We start from the raw sequence: 20,566 nt of genomic DNA, 5'->3' as shown, positions 1-20,566 counted from the left end.
TATAGATTTGCTGGGCACTAACTAAAGTTTCACAAGTGTATAATCATTTGTTTCATTGCTGCCCCCCACTTCTTAAGGAAAATTATAAATACTAAACCTCCTGGGAACCTCGTTGGAAAAAAAAAAAAAAAAAAAAAAACACAGTCACAGATGCATCTGTGACTTATGTTTTTTCCCTGGGTATGCCCTCAAGCTAGCTCAATAAACCTCAATGATCTGAGACTTAGGCCTCAGTCACTCATTTTGATTGCTAGAGAAATAAAAATTCTCAGGTCCTACCCTGGACCAATTGAGTCAGAAAACCTGGAGGTGGCAGCCAAAAATTAAGTTAAGGAGAAAAATAAAAAAAAAAAACAGAAATCATCCCTACCTCCTGACCTCTAGGGAGGGGAGAGTGGCTGAAGGTTGAGTCGATCACCGATAGCCAATGACTTAATCAATCATGCCTATGTAATGAAGTCTCCATAAAAACCCAAAAGGACTGGGTTGGGGGAGCTTCCTGGTTGCTAAAGACGGAGGTACTGGGAGGGTGGCACACCTGGAGAGGACATGGAAGCCCCGCCCCGCTCCCACATACCTTGCTCTATACATCTTTTCATCTGGCTGTTCACTTGTATTCTTTTAAATATTCTTTGTAATAAGTGGGTAAACATAAGTAAAGTGTTTCCTTAAATGCTGTGAGCTGCTCTAGCAAATTAACTGAACTGGAGGAAAGGGTCGTGGTAACTGCCAATTTATAGCCATTTCCTCAGAAGCACAGGTGACAACCTACTAGTTGTAACTGCAGTTGGCGTCTGAAGTAGGGGGTGGTCTTGTGGGACTAAGCCTTCCACCTGTGGGGTCTGGTGCAATTTCCAGGTAAATAGCATCAGAATTGAGTTAAATTATAGGACATTCAGTTGGTGTCTGCTGAAGAATTTCTTTTTGTGTGGGGAAAACACACACACACTTGGTGTCCGAAGTATTGAATGGCATGTGAGAATAGGAAAAAACAGTTTTGTTTTCCTTTACAAGTGGTCTTCTCTCTTACTGGCTTATTTAAACCACTCGCTCCAGCCCACCTTATGTCCAAATGAGGTCAGTGCTAGGAATGAAGATTGAAGCACAGGCACATCAGGGCTGCTGAGGAAATGCCATCAGTAGGCAGAGCTATCTGAGAGATGCTTTAGGCAGCCTGAGAGTGGACAAGCAAATGTCCTCATTTCAGCCACCTTCCATGTGGCTCCCTAGCCTCCCTAAGCATCATTTTCAGGGCTGAGGCTAATGTCCTCTGACCCTGTGATGGGAGAACGGCATGGAGGAGAGAACCTGGAAGAACCTTTGACCTGGCACTTGAAGCTCATGTGCTTCAAGTCCTGGTCCCTAATCCACTCCATTCCACTGCTTGTCTGTCCCCTCTCACCTTCCTCAGGACAGCAGCAGCGGGCGGGACAGCAGGGACAGCGGATGTAGCAGCAGCAATACTGAGGACAGCACTGGCACCAGCACACTCCAATCAGCAGCAGGAGGAGGAGGGCTCCCAGGATGATGAAGATCACGGTCAGCCAGTCTGCAGGGGAGAAGCCAAGAAGGGGCTGAACTAAACATTCAGGGGGAATACTTCCAGCTCTGATGTCCTAGAGGTCTCATAAACAGAGCTCTTGACCTACAGGTTAAAGTTCAGCAATATGTCGGCAAAAAATTAAAAGTTTAGCTTTGATAAGGGAACTTCAGAGGTTGATAATCCAATGACAAGAACTTAGGCTTGTTTATTTCTGTTTTTTTCCTGTGAGTAAAAGTGTTACGGCAGTGAGGTAGACTGAATAGAAAGCTCCAGTAGCACTTACGCAGGACGATGAGCTTTACTTCCTTATCGGGGTCTCCTGATGTGTCCCCTGGAGCCTCAATGGTGCAGTAATACACTCCATGGTCCCACCACATCACTTCATTAATCACAAGATCTGCTCCTACACAGTAAGGAGGGAGAAAGTGCCAGTGTCAGAGGAGAGAGCACTGGTGTCTAACCTGTGACAGCCTCAAGACCTGGGCAGCATGGCGAGACCTTGTATTTACAAAAAATAATAATAATAAATTATCCAGGCATGGTGGCATGTACCTATAGTCCCAGCTTCTCTGGAGACCAAAGGGGGAGGATCGCTTGAGCCCAGGAAGTTGAAGCTGCAGTGAGCTATGAATGTGCTAATACACTCCAGCCTGAGCAACACAGTGAGACCCGATCTCAAAAAAAGTTAAACATAAAATACTGTTTAAGTTGCCAGTATATGGGGCTTTTACTTCCTCACAATCAGACCTAATCCCAACTGGTACAGTGGAAATGATTATTTAGCTGCATTTCAGATGAGGAAAATCAAGACTCAAAGGAACTGGCCTAATAACATACAGACAATGCTCATCAGAGGTAGGTTCAAACCCACATCTCTCTAGTACTCGTACCCACCAAGCTTTCCTGTCTTCTCTAAATTGGGTAGAAAAACTCCAGATTCTAGGTCCCTTGTCAGCCTAAAATGAGCAGTTATCTCTGGATCCTGAAGGACAGGTATGAGATGAACTTGAATAAAGATAAAATGCCAGTATTTTAAGAGTAAATGTAACTCAAGAAGAGCTTCAGTTCTTGTGGGCACGCAGTGTTGTATACCTACATTAGGATAGATGAAGGGTTTATATATATATATATTTGCTGTACATTCATTTTTGTTTTTTTAAATTTTAAGGTCAGGGATGTATGTGCAGGTTTGTTACACAGGTAAATGTGAGCCATGGTGGTTTGCTGCACAGATCATCCCATCACCTAGGTATTAAGCCCAGCATCCAACAGCTGTTCTTCCTGATGCTCTCCCCCCTACACCCCCGAACCCTCCAACAGGCCGCAGTGTGTATCGTTCCCCCCATGTGTCCAGGCATTCTCATCATCCAGCTTCCACTTATAGGATCATCAGGGTGGACAGACAACCTACAGAACGGGGGAAAATTTTTGCAATCTATCCATCTGACAAAGGTCTAATATCCAGCATCTACAAGGAACTTAAAATGAATGGTTAATATTTATGTTCAAGTTTAGCAAAGTCAATAAATATTCACTAAAGCCCTTTTGTGCATCCAGCACTATATCAGGCACCAAGGAGATATAAAGAGAAACAAAACCCTTTTCTGTCCTGAAAGGGTTTAAAATCCAGTCAAAGGCATCAGGGCAGCCTCTGTGTGAAGTGCAGTGGCAGTTCCAGTTCCCCCACCCACAGTAAGCACCAGCGCCACGGAACCTTAGCGTTACAGACTTGCTCCTGCTAAGTTGGTTGTAATATCTGCAATTCTTTATTATCTGTTTGTCAAGAAATGTTTATTGAGGAAATGAAACAAAAATGCAAGGTCACGCATCAGTGGACCTAACTTTAGGACTTCTGTTTCCTTCTCTTTCTACGTCAATACCTACAATTTTTTCCTACCCACTATTTTCCAAACCCACTACCTTTCCCAGAAATAAGCTTACCCTAGACTTGGAAAAATGGTGAAAGTGCTTTTAAAAAATTCCCCCTCGGGGCATGATGTGTATTGTAAATCTGCTCTAATTTTTATTGGAGACATAAAGAGTATTTGAGGGATGTCAGAGTAAGAAGGGTGTTCAGATATGTTAATGTTTTAAAGGATCTAAGGACTGATTTGACAGGGTCATCTCAAATGATGCAAGCATAGGCAACAAAGTGTCAGAACACAAGGACTCCAGAAGTCCCAACAAGCCTGGAGACAGAAATAAAAACAGAGGGGACTACTAACGTATTCCTGTGGGAGTAAGAACGAAGCAGGGTTTGAGCCAAAGGTGGCTGGGAATGGAAGTAGTGGAAGGTATTTACCTTCATGTTTTTAGAAAAAAAAATAAGAGCAGGGACTAGCTACTATGGGGATTTCCATCCTTCAGAAACTGTACAAGTAATTTGCTAATTAAAGAGGCTTGAAACTTTGAGGTCAGAGAAGAACAAATTCTGCTGGCTTTGGAAAAGGCAGAACCACCTTGGATCTTTAGAGATGCCCCTGGAGACTAGAAAAGAAGGACAGATGTACCCTAAAGCTGAGGGCTGGCTTGGGGAAATCAGAGGCCGAATTTAAAAAAAAAAAAAAAAAAAAAAAGGTCAGACTTAAATGTTACAGACAAAACTGAAAGCAATTATTAAACTGGTTCCCGTTAAGTGACCTCCCTTTAAACAGTCAGAATATTCACTGATTCCTTGATATTGTAGCTATGGCCACCATGAGTGGCCCACTGGGTGTATTCTTCCCTTTTTCCCCTTTTAACAAACAAATATTTATTTAACACAGCACATAAAGCCCATTGAAATAGGCTCTGAATTCTGTGCTGATCTATGGCAGCGACTGTGGATTACACAATAGAAATATGAGGAGCTAAGCCATTTATCCAAAAGTATACGGAGTGATAACTAATGCTTACTGCCCACTTCCTGTTTGCTAAATGCTTTATACATATTACCTTACTCCCCACAAATCTCTATGATCTAGGTACTATGGCAAGTCCCATTTTATAGAAATTGAGGCTGAAAAATTGTAGATGCTTGCCCAAGTTCACATACCCTGTAAATGCAGAATTGGGATGCACACTTGCACCTGACTCCAGGGCTCTCACCACTACTCCCTGCCCAGGGCACAGAGAATAGACAGGCTTTGGACACAGCTCTCACGTATCACTCTAGATATTCACTTTGGAGTAGGGAGGAAGACACCACGATGCCCATCGTTCAGATGAAGAAACAGAGGCCAAATAAAATAACTGATCAGGTCGGGTGCGGTGGCTCATGCCTATAATCCCAGCACTTTGGGAGGCTGAGGCAGGCGGATCATGAGGTCAGGAGATCGAGACCATCCTGGCTAACATAGTGAAACCCCGTCTCTACTAAAAATACAAAAAAATTAGCCGGGTGTAGCGGCAGGCACCTGTAGTCCCAGCTGTTGGGGAGGCTGAGGCAGCAGAATGGCATGAACCCGGGAGGCGGAGCTTGCAGTGAGCCGAGATCGCACCACTGCACTCCAGCCTGGGTGACATAGCAAGACTCTGTCTCAAAAAAAAAAGATAATAACTGATTACTGGTCACTAAGCTAATGAGAGGAAGCACTAGGACTCTCACTGGGGCATTTTAGTCCAAGCCCAGTGTTCTTTCCTCTATCAGTGGAGGACAGTGGTCTCAAGATGGTCATCTGCTCAGAGCCCCCTATTTCCTTCCATATGAACAACAGGAATAGCCAGAGGGAAACTCAGTGACCTGGGGTTTCAGTAGGCCCCGAGAGCAATTTGTGGAATGAATCAAAGAAATCTGATCCACATCTTAGCCCTGAATCTCAGGAAAGCAAAGGAAACCACTCACCCCTAGACTTTTAGCCAAAGCTATAGATAGCAACAGAACAACCTCTGGTCCAGAGACTAACTTCCAGGGAAGTAACTTCAGCTGGTGCAGCACATTCTATGAAGCTGGCACTTTCCTCAAACAATGACAGCGACCAAGTAGACCAACAGGCAGCAGAAAGAAATGGGAAATCCCATGCTGACTCAGCCTGCAGGGCCTGGTGTCTGCACCTCCCCCCACCCCCAGTTCCCCTGACACCTCCCCCGCACTCACGGTTCTGGATGGTGATCTTGCGCTGCCGGTAATCTACCCCCAGCACAGGCTCATTCTGCCCCCGCCGCTGGGCCACGATGCGAACTTCCCGCTGGTTGTCGTTGCAGTCGTTGGATGGGTCCTGGCCCAGGGATAAAGCTGCCTGGTATGCTGAGGAGAGAGGGCACACTAGAGTCACACAGCTATAGGGGTTTCCCACAACGAAAGGTTCCTTTCCTGCTCCAGGTGTGAGACACAGTGAAGTGTCTCAATTTTTCCCAAGACTATGCATCCCTTGGGACTCTTGTTAATCATGAAGATCCTGATTCTGCAGGTCTAGAGTGGTATCTGAGATTCTCATTTCTAATATGCTCCCTGGTGATATCAGGCACCACATTTTGAGCAGCCAGACTCCTGACCCCCTAACAGGCCATGATTTCATGCCGGCTGTATCCCCCACCTCCTATTCCAACTTCCTTTGTCTCATTTTCAAAGTCACCCCAGCCTCCTTCTGCTCCCATGGAATTCATCTACCTGCCCTTAAAACATAAAGTCGCATGCCTGTAGTCCCAGCTACTCAGAAGGCTGAGGCAGAAGAGTCACTTGAACCTCGGAGGCAGAGGTTGCGATGAGCTGAGATCACGCCATTGCACTCCAGCCTGGGCAACGAGAGTGAAACTCCATCTCAAAAAAAAAAAAAAAAAAAAAAAAAAAAAATATATATATATATATATATATATATATAACCCGAGAGCTTATATATATATATATATATATATATATATAACCCTGGCAAATGCCTGCTTCCCTAGCCTCTCCTCCCTGGCCATTTAACCCAGGCATTTTAAGAGTAACCCCCAGGAAACAACGCCTCAATTTAGAGAGGAGTCTTTTGGGGACAATGGCAGGATCAGTGGGTGGCTCAGACAGCTCTTGAGGTTCTGCTCACATCATATTGTGAGACATTAGCTCGAGAGCTCAAAAAGTAAAAGTTAGGGTCCTCGCAGAAGGACTTGAAGCACCATGTCACCACCATGTCCTGGAGCTGGGCAGAGGTGGTGTAGTCATTAGTAAAGACTAATGCCTCCCTCTCCCTTTCTTCCTATGAACAGGGTGTCTACTTCTTTTCTCAAAATCTCCAAACAATTAATTGTCTTGGTGCTGACAGTGGGGTGTTCTGGGTTCCTTTGTTCTTTGAGAGAAGGCAGAAATGGGCAACTAGGAAAGAGCTCTGATCCAGACAGCACAACCCACATGCCTGGGGGCAGCTGTTACTGAAAGGCAGGACTGGCCAACCCTAAGGGGGAGTTGTGTAGCACTAAGAGACTTCCCACAGTTAAAGGGCTGCCTGTGGGGCACCGGAGGGCTTAGTCAGCAGAGGAATGACCATCTCCCCAAAGGCGGACTGAGGAAGGGAATATAGCAAGAAGCAAGAGGCTCCTAGTCATTTGTGCTGAGTGTAGAGTCTTCTTGCCGGCATTGTAAGGTGGTGGGGGTGACGGGAGGCGGGCCTGCATTGTCAGCTCAGCACGCTGGCATGGAACCAGGAATGAACAGGGAGGCAGGACTTTTGCCTAATGTCTGAGTTTCTTTAAATTTTTTTGAGAACAAAGCAGGACAAAAATTGTAAAATAAACTAGTATGTGACCTTGAATATATTATTTCATCTACCTGGACTCCGTTTGTTTATCTATAAACAGAGGAACTGCATTAGGTGATCTTTGTGGCTTCTCCTCACTACCAAGATTTGTAATCCTAACTAATCCCTCAGCCCTAACCACAGTATGTCACAGAGGTGTCTGGGCCCCACACATGGCCAAGGGGGTAAGGATACTCACACGCTGAGTAGTAGTCAAAGATAGGGTCCTTGCAGAAGGACTTGAAGCGCCATGTCACCACCACGTCCTGGAGCTGGGCAGAGGTGGTGTAGTCACATTTGAGGATGACAGAGGCAAACAGGGTGACATAGCGTTCTGTGTGCTGGACCGTCACAAGCAAGGACAGGCACCCTAAAGCCAAGAGCAGGAGACAATGCTGAAGGTGACCTACATCTGCTCACGGGTAAGAAAAACAATGCGAATGAGTAAAATATACTGCCTGCCGTCCTGCCTTACGCTGGCTAGGAGCTCACAGACAGAGTCTGGGCTCTTACTCACCTGGGCAGGCAATGGCTGGGGTGGGGTGGAGAACGCACTCAGCCACCTCAGAGGGGCATAGAAGAAAGGAGTGAGGAAAACTCCCAGGAATTTACAGTGCATTAACAGTGATGACATATCCAACAATATAAGAATTGTATCAAAATAAAGCCACATTTGTACTGAAGTGACACTGCTAATATATTTTTTTCCCTCACATCACGTCTCTTCTTAAAATGGTTTCCCATTTCCTAAGGATAAAGTTCAAGCTCCCTAACCAGGCCTACGAAGCCCGTTAGCTCAGCCTACTGCCCTTCTCGTCTGCCCTATGTCCCTTCACGTCTCATCTCCCACTCGAGGGGTCAGCCATTCTGAACTCGCTTCAGTCTTTCCCATGCTAAGACCATTCTCTTCTCCAGGTGCAGCTCTCTCATCCTGGAACAGTCTTCCACATCACCTGCCACTGCTCCACTCTCTTCCCTGGGCTAATTAAGATTCGTGCCTTGGGTCCTCAGCTGAACAGGGATTCTACTTCTGTCTACCCCGTAGACAGGGTTCTGTGTCTGGAACCGTACCTCCTCCAGCAGCCCTCCTGTCTGCAAGTCTGGGAGAGGGACCTCCCTCTGTTTTTTCTAAGTGCCTCATCCTACCCCTAGGCAGCACTTTTCATGCTTCTTGTTGATGGCCTGCTCACTGTGGGCTCAGAGAAAAACACAGTTGCCCTTCTCTAAGTCATTGCTCAAATACCAGCGCCCAGTACTGTGCCTGTCACCTACTTGGCACCCAACAAATGTTTGTTGAATAAATGATGGAATAAATGACTAAGAATATATTAACCAGTGGAAATTTGGCAGTACAGGCAGTCAGCATAAACACAGAGCAAATAAAACAGTCAGATTGTGACAAACTGCATCAAGAAAGACTTGAGGAAATTAAGAGGAGATTTTTCCTTTTAAAAAATGTCCTCTCCCTACCCTCCAAACCTACAGGCATACTTAAAGCTCCAGGTGTGCCTTGATGAAGGATTAGGTAGCACCAAAATGTCAGGTGGGCCTTTGGCACAGTCAGGGGTCCAGACATAACCAGCACCTTGGAACATTCCTATGTTAGTTTGGTTTCTAGGCCACGTTATAAAGGGATTCTCTTGTGGGAGGTTTAGTGTGGAGCAGTAGTACTCAAACTCGAGTATGCATCACCAGAGGGCTTGTGACAGCCCAGATCACTGAGCCCTATGCTAGGAGTTTCCAGTTCCGTAGGACTTGGCTGAGGCCCAGAGACAAATTTTTTTCTTTTTTTTTTTTTTTTTTTTTTGAGATGGAGTCTCACCCTGTCACCCAGGCTGGAGTGTAATAGCACAATCTCGGCTCACTGCAACCTCCACCTCTCAGATTCATAGGATTCTCCTGCCTCCGCCTCCCAAGTAGCTGGGATCACAGGTGCCTACCACCATGCCTGGCTAATTTTGGTATTTTTAGTAGATGCAGGGTTTCACCGTGTTGGCCAGGCTAGGCTCAAACTCTTGACCTCAAATGATCCACCCACCTCAGCCTTCCAAAGTGCTGGGAATACAGGCGTGAGCCACTGCGCCCGGCCTGAGCCACTGCACCTGGCTTCTTTTTTTCATTCTTTTTTTTTTTTTTTTTTTTTTTGAGATACAGTCTTCCTCTGTTGCCCAGACTGGAGTGCAGTGGCACAATCATGGCTCACTGCAACCTTGACCTCCTGGGTTCAAGTGATCCTCCGGTCTCAGCCTCCCAAGTAGCTGAGACTACAGGCATGCACAACTATGCCTGACTAACTTTTTAAATTTTTAGTAGAGATGAAGTCTTGCTATGCTGCCCAGGATGGTCTTGATCTCCTAACCTCAAGCAATCCTCCAGCCTCAGCCTCCCAAAGTCTGGGGTTATAGGCGTGAGCCACTGCACCCAGCAATGGATGTAAATTTCTAACTAATTTCCAGGAGATACTGATGCTACTGCTCTGAGGGCCATACTCTGAGAACCATTGGTGTAGACTTGATTTAAAACACACACACACACACACACACACACACACACACACACACACACACACGCTTTAGATTCAGATACAGCTGGGTTGAAATCAAACTTTAGTACTTACTTGAATTTTGGACAAGTTATTAATGCTCTCTGAGCTGGTTTCTCAGCCCTGAATGGAGATTATGATAGTGCTAGCCTCATCAGGTCCTTGCAAGAATGAGATAATCCACTGTCCTTGGCATGAAGCCTTGCACATACACTGCCACGTTAGTGTTAGTATGTGGGTCTCTTCCCCTTTTCCCTTTATTATGAGGGCCAAGGAGAAAGAGGTTGGAGTTGGGGTTTTCTCCAAAAGAGTTTTCAAGTGGAGCCACCTTCATTTTGACCAAGGTACTCCCACAAACAAAACAAATGTAGTCATTATCTTACGGAGCAGCTAGGTGGGCCTGTCTTGAAGGCTAGAGTCACAGGATTCTTGGGTCCTGCCTGACCTACTGGTCACAGCCCTTATAAGACTTTCTTCTTAAACTTCCGATAGGCACCTGCATCTGGGTTCCTCACATCCATAGACAAGACAGCAGAATGCTGTTCAGGACAGGCACTCACAGAAATGACCTGATGACAGACAGCAGAATGATGTTCAGGACAGGCACTCACAGAAATGACCTGACAACCTGTCTCCAGGACTGGGCTGTGATGCAGATGCCCCAAGGCAGTTGTGCTGGATAGAGGCTCTGCAGCAATGCAGGCGAGAGCTGTGGGCAGGAAGCCTTCATGAAAGGAAAAGATTTAACCTAGGCTCCAAGAAGCAGGTAGGACTAAGATTATGCATGAGAAGCAGGAAGAAGGCAGAGAAACTCATTGTTTCTGTAAGCAAGAAAGGAGGGAACAAAGAGCCTTATTAGGAAGGGGCAGTTACTTGGGCAACCTGGGGGAAACCAATCTAGCTGTGTCTCCAGCTTTATGGAAGACAGAGAAGATAAATAATGTGGGGCAAGTGGTGGTGAGTGGGAGATGGAGCAACGGAGTGAAGTCTAAATCACAATCCAGTGTCAATTTCTTGTCCATGGATCATCACTGAAGTCTTTTCTGAAGAACAGTAATAGGGTGAAAGTGGTGTTTTTAGGAAGATAGATGACTTCCCCACTCAACTGTAAATGAAAAAAATAACATTTTTAAAATAAACCTTGAGTATTTTTGGGAAAAACAGCTGCTGTCTCCATAAGCTGTAGATTCCCAGAAATCAGGTCAATCAGAATGGAAGGGCCAGTGATCAGCATCTCAAGCCTAACACGGATTCTTAATCTAATTTTTGGTTCTTGTTCTTTCTCTCTGACTACCCCTTTGTGTTTTTTTGTTTCTTTGTTTTCTTCCAGAACTGACCTGAAATAGACCTTGGAGATCTCACCAACCACAGTTTTATCTGGACAGTAGAAACAGCCACAGATAAGATTTTCTCAATGAATAGGTTGCCATTGTCAACACTGACTTATTTTGTTCCATAACACACGTACCAATGAGAAGGGAGAGGAAAACACTGATTTTTGGTCTAAATAAAATCTTAGGTTCAACAGTATCTTCAAATATATTCTTTTACATACTAAATGTGATACCTGGGAGAAGATTAGCTATGCTCACTTCCTGTACAACAAATCTGAGGCTTAGAAATTTAAGTGACTTGTCTGTGGTCATTCGTTTTCTAAGGGGGTCAGAGTCAACGTTCTGTCCCTGAGCAGTGCTCTTGCCTCGCAGGTTGGCTATTCTTTAAATAAAAGATAATTGGTATTCACAAGTTTGCAAATAATTTGAGCTGGGGCCAGGCTATGGTAGTAATAATTAAAATATAACTGGTGCAGTCACTCTGACACAGTGAAATAAAGAACTTGTAGGCTCTTTATTTGGCTGAATGTAATTTGATATAAATAGCAATTTATTCAACACTCCAGTCAACATCACTTGTATAGAGGTAGAGCATTTGGGAGCAGGGAGGCCAGGTTTGCTGGGGGTCAGAAAAGGGAGTTTGGTTAGAGTCAGAAATTGCTGTGGGGTAGCTTTGAAGATTGCAGAATCTGACACCCTCGAGGACGGGAAATGGGGAGAAAGGTGATCACTCAGCTCCCCTTCCATGAATGCTCTTATTGTGGACAAACCACAGTTGGGGTGACACAACTCACCTTTACCAGCGTCAGCACTGACTTAGCTGCTTGGGTTTTCTTTTATCTTCTCTTCTATTTCATCCCTGTGTGAATGTCAAGCTTTGAAATCTGCCAGGTTCAGCAAGTTCTGGCCATCTTGAGGTCATTCACACTCCCTCCAAGGGTCTGCCAGCCCCACAGCATCCTGCACAGACCTCACACCTCCACCCCCTGCCCTGTCTCTCTCTCTCTGTCACACACACACACACACACACACACACACACACACACACGAAGAGTCCCAGGAGAAGAATTACTGAACAACCCAGCAAACTCTTCTCCCATCTTCTCAGTTGTTGCTTCTGGCCCTTAGCATCTATTATGCACCGGGTGATACACATTCTTAGTCTCTAATTCTCACAAACCCCCTCAGCTGGGCAACAGCCCTGCTCATATAGGTGGGCAGAAGTTCAGAGTATAAGCCACACCCCCACATGCCCAACATCACATACCTAAAAAGTGTCAGCGTCAGGATTTGAGCTTGGGCCTTGCTAACACCAAATCCCAATTTTTCCCAAGCAGGCAAGCTTGATCTTCCACAGTAGAAGTCAGGCGCCAGGCTCTTAAAAAGCAGTCGGATTTTTCAGATTGGGAAGGAAAGAGGCAGTAGCAGGACAGTCCATCTAAAAGGCAAAAATCTCCCCACTTTCTTTTCCTATATCCTCTAACTTCTCTGTAAACCTAACCATACTGGGCATGCACAGAACTAAGCAGGTGGAGTTTTCAAGAAAGGACCCAAAGCAGCAGAATCAGGCTGAAAATGTGAACAGGATCAAAAAGAGAAATGCCCTGATTATAGTCATCCTGGTTGCAACTTTGCTCTTTCAGGCTTACTACAAGTTTTCAAATTCTTAATTTTTTTTCTATTCTTAAATTTCCTTTATCCTGTGGCATTTTCTCCTCCCCAGTTCATTGACTCCTAATTTCTTAGCTGCCTCTATCATTTTCTCTTAAAAACGTTAATTCTAGAGCCTGACTCCCTGAGTTCAGATTCTGTCTCCAATCCCCAACAGCTGAATGGTAATGTGATATAAACAGCAGTTTATTAAACATTCTAGTCAACATTAGTTGCTGGGGGTCAGAAAAGGCAATTTGGTTAGAGTCAGAAGTTGATCTACCAAGTTATTTCCAAACTATTGTTTTCCTTTGTATGCAAACCTGAGATGACAGTAATACCTGCCTCATAGGGTTGTGGTGAGCATAAAAAATGTCCCCCATTTAGCAGAGTCTGGCACATAGTAGACATTCAATAAACCTAAGCCATCATTTGTATCATTTGTACTTATCTTGACTAGTTCAGGAGTTCCAGATCCACTGAGACCAGCATGTAAAAGCATTTGAAAAAATGATACAAATGTAAACTATCATGATTGTCTTCTCTTTGCCAAATGAGTTGGTGCCTCAAAAGCTTCAAAAGTTTCATAGCTTTGTACCCTGGTGGACACATTCACAACTTGCCCCGTTCTGTGAAAGAAGGGAAGGAGACCTGTCACATGGGTTGAAAGGAAACTTCAAATGAGGTATCAGAGCTCATGGGAAGGAGAGAAGGGGAAGGGGATTCTCTGATTCCCGCCATCAGGTACTTTCCAAGGCCAGGCTGCTGTGCTGAGTGGGGACTACCATCCTACACTAAAACAGAAGGAAACATACCAACGAGGGCAGAGTATCTTTACAACTAAATGTCATCTGTTCCTAAATATATGCACATCTTTGCACATTTTTTATTCCTCATTTCCTGTGTAGTATTAGACTGGGCAAGAAGTTGTTTTAGTTTCTAGAAGATACTCACACAGTATAGGAATATAGTTATATATTTTTAAATATTTTTAAAATTAAAAACTGTTTTGAAGGACTAGATGGCACTTCCCCTCCTTTCCCATGAACGGGCCTGTTTGGAAGGGATGGTAGGCAGGAGGGTAAACGCAGGTCTTTGCCGGCAAGGGGCAGTGGCCTGGGACTGACACAAATTGATTCCTGAGTGTTTTTCAGGTATACAAGCACACTGACTCCATGTGGCAGGTTAACAAAATGCACACAGGTTCAATACTATCAGAGTTTATGTCTGAGCAGGCTATCTCACCAAGCATATTTACCATCAGTCCTTGTTACGTTTCCTCAGATAACAGTGCAAATATGAGAGGAATCAAGGAGAAGAGGGACTAGCTATGAACAAGAAGGAGCAAGACAAGAAGTGACTGGCTATGGACAAGAAGAGACAAAGACAAGAAGGAGTGGTCACGAACAAGAAGGAAAGGATAGGGAGAGCTGAGAGAGAAGGAGACCAGGAAAGCAGATGGGTGGGGAGAGGAATGATGTCTAGGTACTGTGTGTTTACCCAAGGTCTGGCATGCAACACTCACCAAGGCAGCCTCCCCTGAGAAGGAAAGTGTTGTGTGCTGAGCACTTACTATGTTGTTTGACACGGTATTGGGTGTTTTATTATACATTATCTCATTTAACCTTTGCAAGAAACTGATGAGATAAGCTGTACTTTATCTCAATTTCATTGATGAGGAAAATTCTGAGAGATTAAGCAATCTGCTTAAGGCCACACAGCTAGAAAGTAGCAAAGCTGGATTTAAGCTTAGACCTCCACCTCGCTACCATGTCTTCTGGATAAGTTTTCTAAATGGTTGAGATATAACCCTTTGAGGAATATTCACACACTTAAGGGACATTCACAAATTTATTTTAATCATTTTGTACCAAAGCCCTTCTTTTCTTTTCTGTTCATTAATACAAAATAAATAAGTGAGAAAATTCAAACAGTGGAGGGGGTATCAAGTAAAACGTTCCTCCTTGCTCACCATGAATTCCACTTTCCAGAGATACTGCTATTGACAATTTGGTCTACATCCTTTCACATCTTTTCCTATATTGTTTTTTTTTTTTAAAAAGTAATCATATTATGTACATTGACTTGTGACTTTTTCTTCAAACTAATGATATATTGTATACCATACACAAAAAATATATATATATATTTACTAACTGCATGTACATTTTACTCCATCATTGAGCCACTTTTATTTACACATTTTCCAAATTATGGACATTTAGGTTGTTTCTGACTTTTCAGTATTATAAGCAATGCTGACATGAATTACTGAAATGAATATGTTTATATAAGTATGTCTTCACATGTGTTCTTTTATTCTAGTAGAATATATTTCTCAAAGTGAGCTAAAGGGAATAAGCCTTTTCTATTCGAATAGACACTTCAGGAAAGAAATGCATATTCCCATAAATAGCAAGTGATAGTCCCATGTTTCACCACAACCTATTCAAAAGGGGAAAATATCAATCTCTAAAATTTTTTTTGATAAACTACTAAGTGAAATAAATAGCCACTCAGGTGGTTTGAACTTAACATCCCTTTGGTTACCAGGGGGAGAGGCCAAGACCTGGTTAAGGGCAGATGCTTGGGGTTTCCAAAGTCATTCACCCAGGTTAGTGACTCATGTCTCCACACACTAATCTCAGAGCACATGCAAATTTAGGCATGACCAGAACACACACATTCATTCATTTATTGAGTATCCACTCTGAGCCAACATTAGTAGCAAATAAGAGATACAGACCCCTGCACTCTTGGAACTTGTGCTCCTGGTAGGAGAGTCAATGATAAACAAGTAAACACACAGACAAAGTAGTTCCTGTCATGGATGAGTTTTATAGCATTGATCAGAAACTATGAGAGCACTGAATATTACATCTTACTCCTGTACAATAAGGGACTAAAACAGACACATGTATCCAAATGCTCCTGATAGTTCTTCCTGGTTGTTTCAAATTCTAAATCAAGCCCAAAATCTAAATCATCATCCTTCCATACAAACTTGGGCCTCTCCCATATTTCCCATCTCAGTGAATGGAAAAGACCAAAAACTAGGAAGGAATCATCCTGGTGTCTTTTCCTCCTTTGTTCTCATATACAGTCTGATATGGTTTGGCTGGTGTCCCCACCCAAATCTCATCTTGAATTGTAGTTTCCATAATCCCTATCTGTTGTGGGAGGGACCAGGTGGAGACAATTGAATCTTGGGGTGGTTTCCCCCATTCTGTTTTCATGATAGTGAGTTCTCACAAGATCCAGTAGTTTTATAAGGAGCTTCCCTCTTCACTGGGCAGTCATCTCTCCTGCCACCATGTGAAGAAGGACATGTTTGCTTCCCCTTCTGCCATGATTATAAGTTTCCTGAGACCTTCCCAGCCCTGCAGAACTGTAAGTGAATTAAACCTCTTTCCTTTATAAATTACGCAATCTCAGGCAGTTCTTTATAGCAGCATGAGAACGGACTAATATACAGTCTATCATCAGATTGGGCTTATTTATCTCCGAAATATTTTCAGAATCTCTCTCTCTCTCCAATTTCACCACTATCCTAGCACAAGCTACTATCATGTCCAGCCTCCATATCACCTGTGCTTACCTAGTACTGTACTCATGCATGCACTGGTTCCCCCTGCCAGGTGGAGTCCACATTGCTGTTAGTCTCCCAATTCCTCCTCCTTAAAAACCTCTAACAGCTGTCCATTGTTGTTAAGATAAACACAAAACCTCCTACCATGACCCATGCAGCCATGCACATCTGGTCCTACTGACTCCTCTGGCCTCAACTCCACCACTCTTCCTGTGGCGTCCTTCACTCAGTCCCGCTAACATTCTTCTCATCTCTCACACACACTAAGCTCCTATCCAGCAGTCTTGCAGATGCTATTACTTTGGTTTGAATTCATTGTTCCTCAGTACTCATGCATCATCCTTTCAGGGAGGGCCTCCTGACTGAGCAAAATCCATCTACTAACTGCTCTTGTGGTACACTGTATCCTTCTTTCCTGGCCTTGTCACAGTTGTATTTCCACATTCACTAGAATCCCCTTTAGACAATAAGCACCACAGGGGCCAGGGCCATGACGGCTTTTGTTTGACAGCACAATGTCTTGCACCGAGGGCACATTAAACATTTGCTAAACGAAAGAACAGATACATTCATGAAAGAGAGACTAAATTGCTTGGAACAAATTTTAAGTGCCCTAAAATTTCAAAAAAATGGTCAACATTAACCATGTCTAGTACAGTCAGACAAAAAGCAAGAAAGAAAGGTGTGTGTTGAGGGGAAAGGTTATACAGTAAGACCATGCCTGTATCTGTGGGGACAAGGCTTCCCAAAGCAGTGAGCCCAGAATTAGTTGGCCTTGAATTTCAAACAAAGAGTTTTAGCCCAGTCTCATAAGCTATAGGGATCTAATGGAGCTTCTTTGGGTGGAAGATTAAAATGAAAGTGGGAATTATTAACTCAGGTAGGTTTAACCTATCATCTGCATAGAGAATGGTTGGAAGTAGACAGAGAAGTAGCAGGACTAGAGGCAAGAAGATGCTTAATGTAGACTAGTATAAGAAGTGTCACCCAAAATAGAAAAGAAGAGGCAGAACCTGGGACTAAGTAACAGAACTCAGTGATTACCTGGTTATGAGAAATAAAGAAAGTGTCAAAATTGCTTTCCTCTGACCCCACCTTATCACAAGAGTTGCAGATTGGGAGATCTAGAAAGAACTGGGGACATGGCCAGAGTCTTCTCAATTCTTTATTTTATTTTATTTATTTATTTTTGAGAAGGAGTCTCTTTCGCCCAGGCTGGAGTGAAATGGCACAATCTCGGCTCACTGCAACCTCCGCCCCCTGGGTTCAAGCGATTCTCCTGCCTCAGCCTCCCGAGTAGCTTGGATTACAGGCACCTGCCACCACGCTGGGCTAATTTGTGTGTCTTTTGTACAGAAGGGGTTTCGCCATGTTAGCCAGGCTGGTCTCGAACTCCTGACCTCAAATGATCCACCCGCCTTGGCCTCCCCAAGTGTTAGGATTACAGGCGTGAGCCACCATGCCCAGTCAGAGTCTTCTCAATTCTTAAAACATACAATTTTATTTCCCCCAAGGACTTAAGATAATGAAATAAATCATTATGGTAAAAGAAACCCAGGTACACTGTACACTAATCACTCAACATCTTGTTTCACTGCATTGTTGTTGGGGCAAGATGTTTAAACATTAGCATTTAGTTAGACATCCAGGAAGCAGACACCTGTTTCTATTTCTGTATACCAGAATTCAATTAAACAAAACAAATTTAAAACTATCATCAGAGTGAACAGGCAGCCTACAGAATGGGAGAAAATTTTTGCAATCTATCCATCTGACAAAGGGCTAATATCCAGAAGCTACAAAGAACTTAAACAAATTTATAAGAAAAAAGCAAACAATCCCATCAAAAAATGGGCAAAGGATATGAAGAGACACTTCTCAAAGGAAGACATTTCTGCAGCCAACAGACACATGAAAAAATGCTCATCATCACTGTTCATCAGAGAAATACAAATCAAAACCACAATGAGATACTATCTCACACCAGTTAGAATGGCGATCATTAAAAAGTCAGGAAACAACAGGTGCTGGAGAGGTTGTGGAAAAATAGGAACACTTTTACACTGTTGGTGGGAGTGTAAATTAGTTCAACCATTGTGGAAGACAGTGTGGTGATTCCTCAAGGATCTAGAACCAAAAATACCATTTGACCCAGCAATCCCATTACTGGGCATATACGCAAAGGGTTTTAAATCGTGCTACTATAAAGACACATGCCCATGGATGTTTATTGCGGCACTATTCACAATAGCAAAAACTTGGAACCAACCCAAATGTCCATCAATGATAGACTGGATTAAGAAAATGTGGCACATATACACCATGGAATACTATGCAGCCATAAAAAAGGATGAGTTCATGTCCTTTGCAGGGACATTGATGAAGCTGGAAACCATCATTCTCAGCAAACTAACACAGGAACAGAAAACCAAACACCACATGTTCTCACTCATAAGTGCGAGTTGAACAATGAGAACACATGGACACAGGGAGGGGAACATCACACACCAGGGCCTGTTGGGGGTGGGGGTTAGGGGAGGGATAACATTAGGAGAAATACCTAATGTAGGTGACGGGTTGATAGGTGCAGCAAACCACCATGGCACATGTATATCTATGTAACAAAACTGCACGTTCTGCACATGTAACCCAGTATAATTAAAAAAAAACAAAAACAAAAACAAACAAAAAAAACCTGCTCCACAGTATGAAATAGGAGAGAGAGCAATGGAGAAAGGGTGAAGACACCAGGATTCTGGTCCCAGTTCTCAAACTAACTCCCCTATGTCAACCTGAGACACACGACTCGGGTCCGGATTTCCTTATCTGTAAAACTGTCTGGGAGGGGAAGATAAAGGCTGGGAGTGATTTTTACCTGTGTTCAACAGAGTGCTGGGATTCTGGGGAGGTATTCAGGAGCTCCCAAGGAGACAAGGGAGCAGTTGAGTGGACAGTCTCCCATCCACTACCCATACCCCCTCACCCTGAGAAATAACAGGGAACTTTGTAAGATTTCATTAAGTCTACAGTATGGTCCATACCTCTACCCCCACCACCCAGGAAAAATTACTGGTCTAGATGCTGTCTCTCTAAGGATATTATTACTTAGGAGTCAGTTGTCTGATTTCCCAAAGAATGAAAATACAAGTTGATAGCTCTTGGATCTGCAAGTTAACACCACACACTATGATGTTAAAAAAATTCACCAGAGCAGAAATGACACACATCATTTTAGAGTTTGGGGAATCAGCAGGGACACTAAACTTTCATTCTGAGAATAAACTTTGACATTGGATGAAGGCAACCAGAACTATTAGCCAACAGTGGTACTTACTTTAGCCTTATTTTAATGTTTTAAGAACAGATATTCACATACCACTTCTGCGTTAAAAGTGTATTTTTTTTTTTTAAGACAGAGTCTCACTCTGTCGCCCAAGCTAGAGTGAAGTGGCGTGATCTCAGCTCACTGCAACCTCCACCTCCTGGATTCAAGTGCCTCAGCCTCCCAAGTAGCTGGCACTACAGGTGCATGCCACTACGCTCAGCTAATTTTTCTACTTTTAGTAGAGATGGGGTTTCACCATGTTGGCCAGGCTGGTCTTGAATTCCTGACCTTAGGTGATCCGCTCACCTTGGCCTCCCAAAGTGCTGGGATTACAGGCGTGAGCCACTGCACCCAGCCCCAAAAGTGCATTTATTTCTGAAGAAAAAACTTTCAGAGAATTACACACCTACCCCCCCAACACAACCCTCTGGCAACTGATCTCTACACAGCTCAGAGCACAAGGACTGTGACAATATCACAAGACTCCCTGAGCCCAGAAGCTTCGTTAGGGGCCTCAAGCCACAGTGACCAGCAAGTACCTAAATATGACACAATTTTACTATGGCCTCACACTTTGCAATTGTGGGAACTTGGAGGCTAATTTGAGAACTGGGTTGACTCTTCTTTAGAGACAGGAGGGATCAAGGTGATGGGCCAAAATGAACACACTTTAGTACAGGGTTTTCCAAAGTGCATAGTGCAGTTTGCCGTGGGTTTTGAGAAAATCAACTTACAGGGTGTTTGTATTTAATATTGTTAATGTGGGGATGATTTTTTAAATGAATTTTAATATCAGTAAGATAATATGTAATGTCAATTGTTATTATTTTATTCAACTTAGTAATACAATTTTTGTGATTATTTTGCTTCCATTTTATAAACTGAATACG

The 20,566-nt window shown here is 43.6% G+C and overlaps 1 protein-coding gene across 4 annotated transcripts in view; it reads right to left on the bottom strand.

The window, feature by feature from the left end:
- ILDR1 (immunoglobulin like domain containing receptor 1) overlaps nucleotides 1-20,566 on the bottom strand; it is an 85,225-nt gene that overhangs the window by 12,285 nt on the left and 52,374 nt on the right. For all 4 annotated transcript variants that reach the window (XM_074033332.1, XM_074033331.1, XM_005548002.5 and 1 more), the window contains 4 exons: nucleotides 7,436-7,606; nucleotides 5,619-5,768; nucleotides 1,827-1,946; nucleotides 1,403-1,549 (listed from right to left, as the gene is read on the bottom strand). In XM_074033332.1, coding sequence (XP_073889433.1) covers nucleotides 1,403-1,549; nucleotides 1,827-1,920 — 241 coding nt within the window. In that variant the 5' untranslated portion in view covers nucleotides 1,921-1,946; nucleotides 5,619-5,768; nucleotides 7,436-7,606. The remainder of the gene's footprint in view (nucleotides 1-1,402; nucleotides 1,550-1,826; nucleotides 1,947-5,618; nucleotides 5,769-7,435; nucleotides 7,607-20,566) is intronic.

The sequence above is a fragment of the Macaca fascicularis genome, chromosome 2 (assembly GCF_037993035.2).
Source record: "Macaca fascicularis isolate 582-1 chromosome 2, T2T-MFA8v1.1".
NCBI classification, from domain to species: Eukaryota; Metazoa; Chordata; class Mammalia; order Primates; family Cercopithecidae; genus Macaca; species Macaca fascicularis.
Note: the sequence above shows the minus strand (reverse complement) of the source record. Positions and strands in the feature narration are given on the sequence as shown.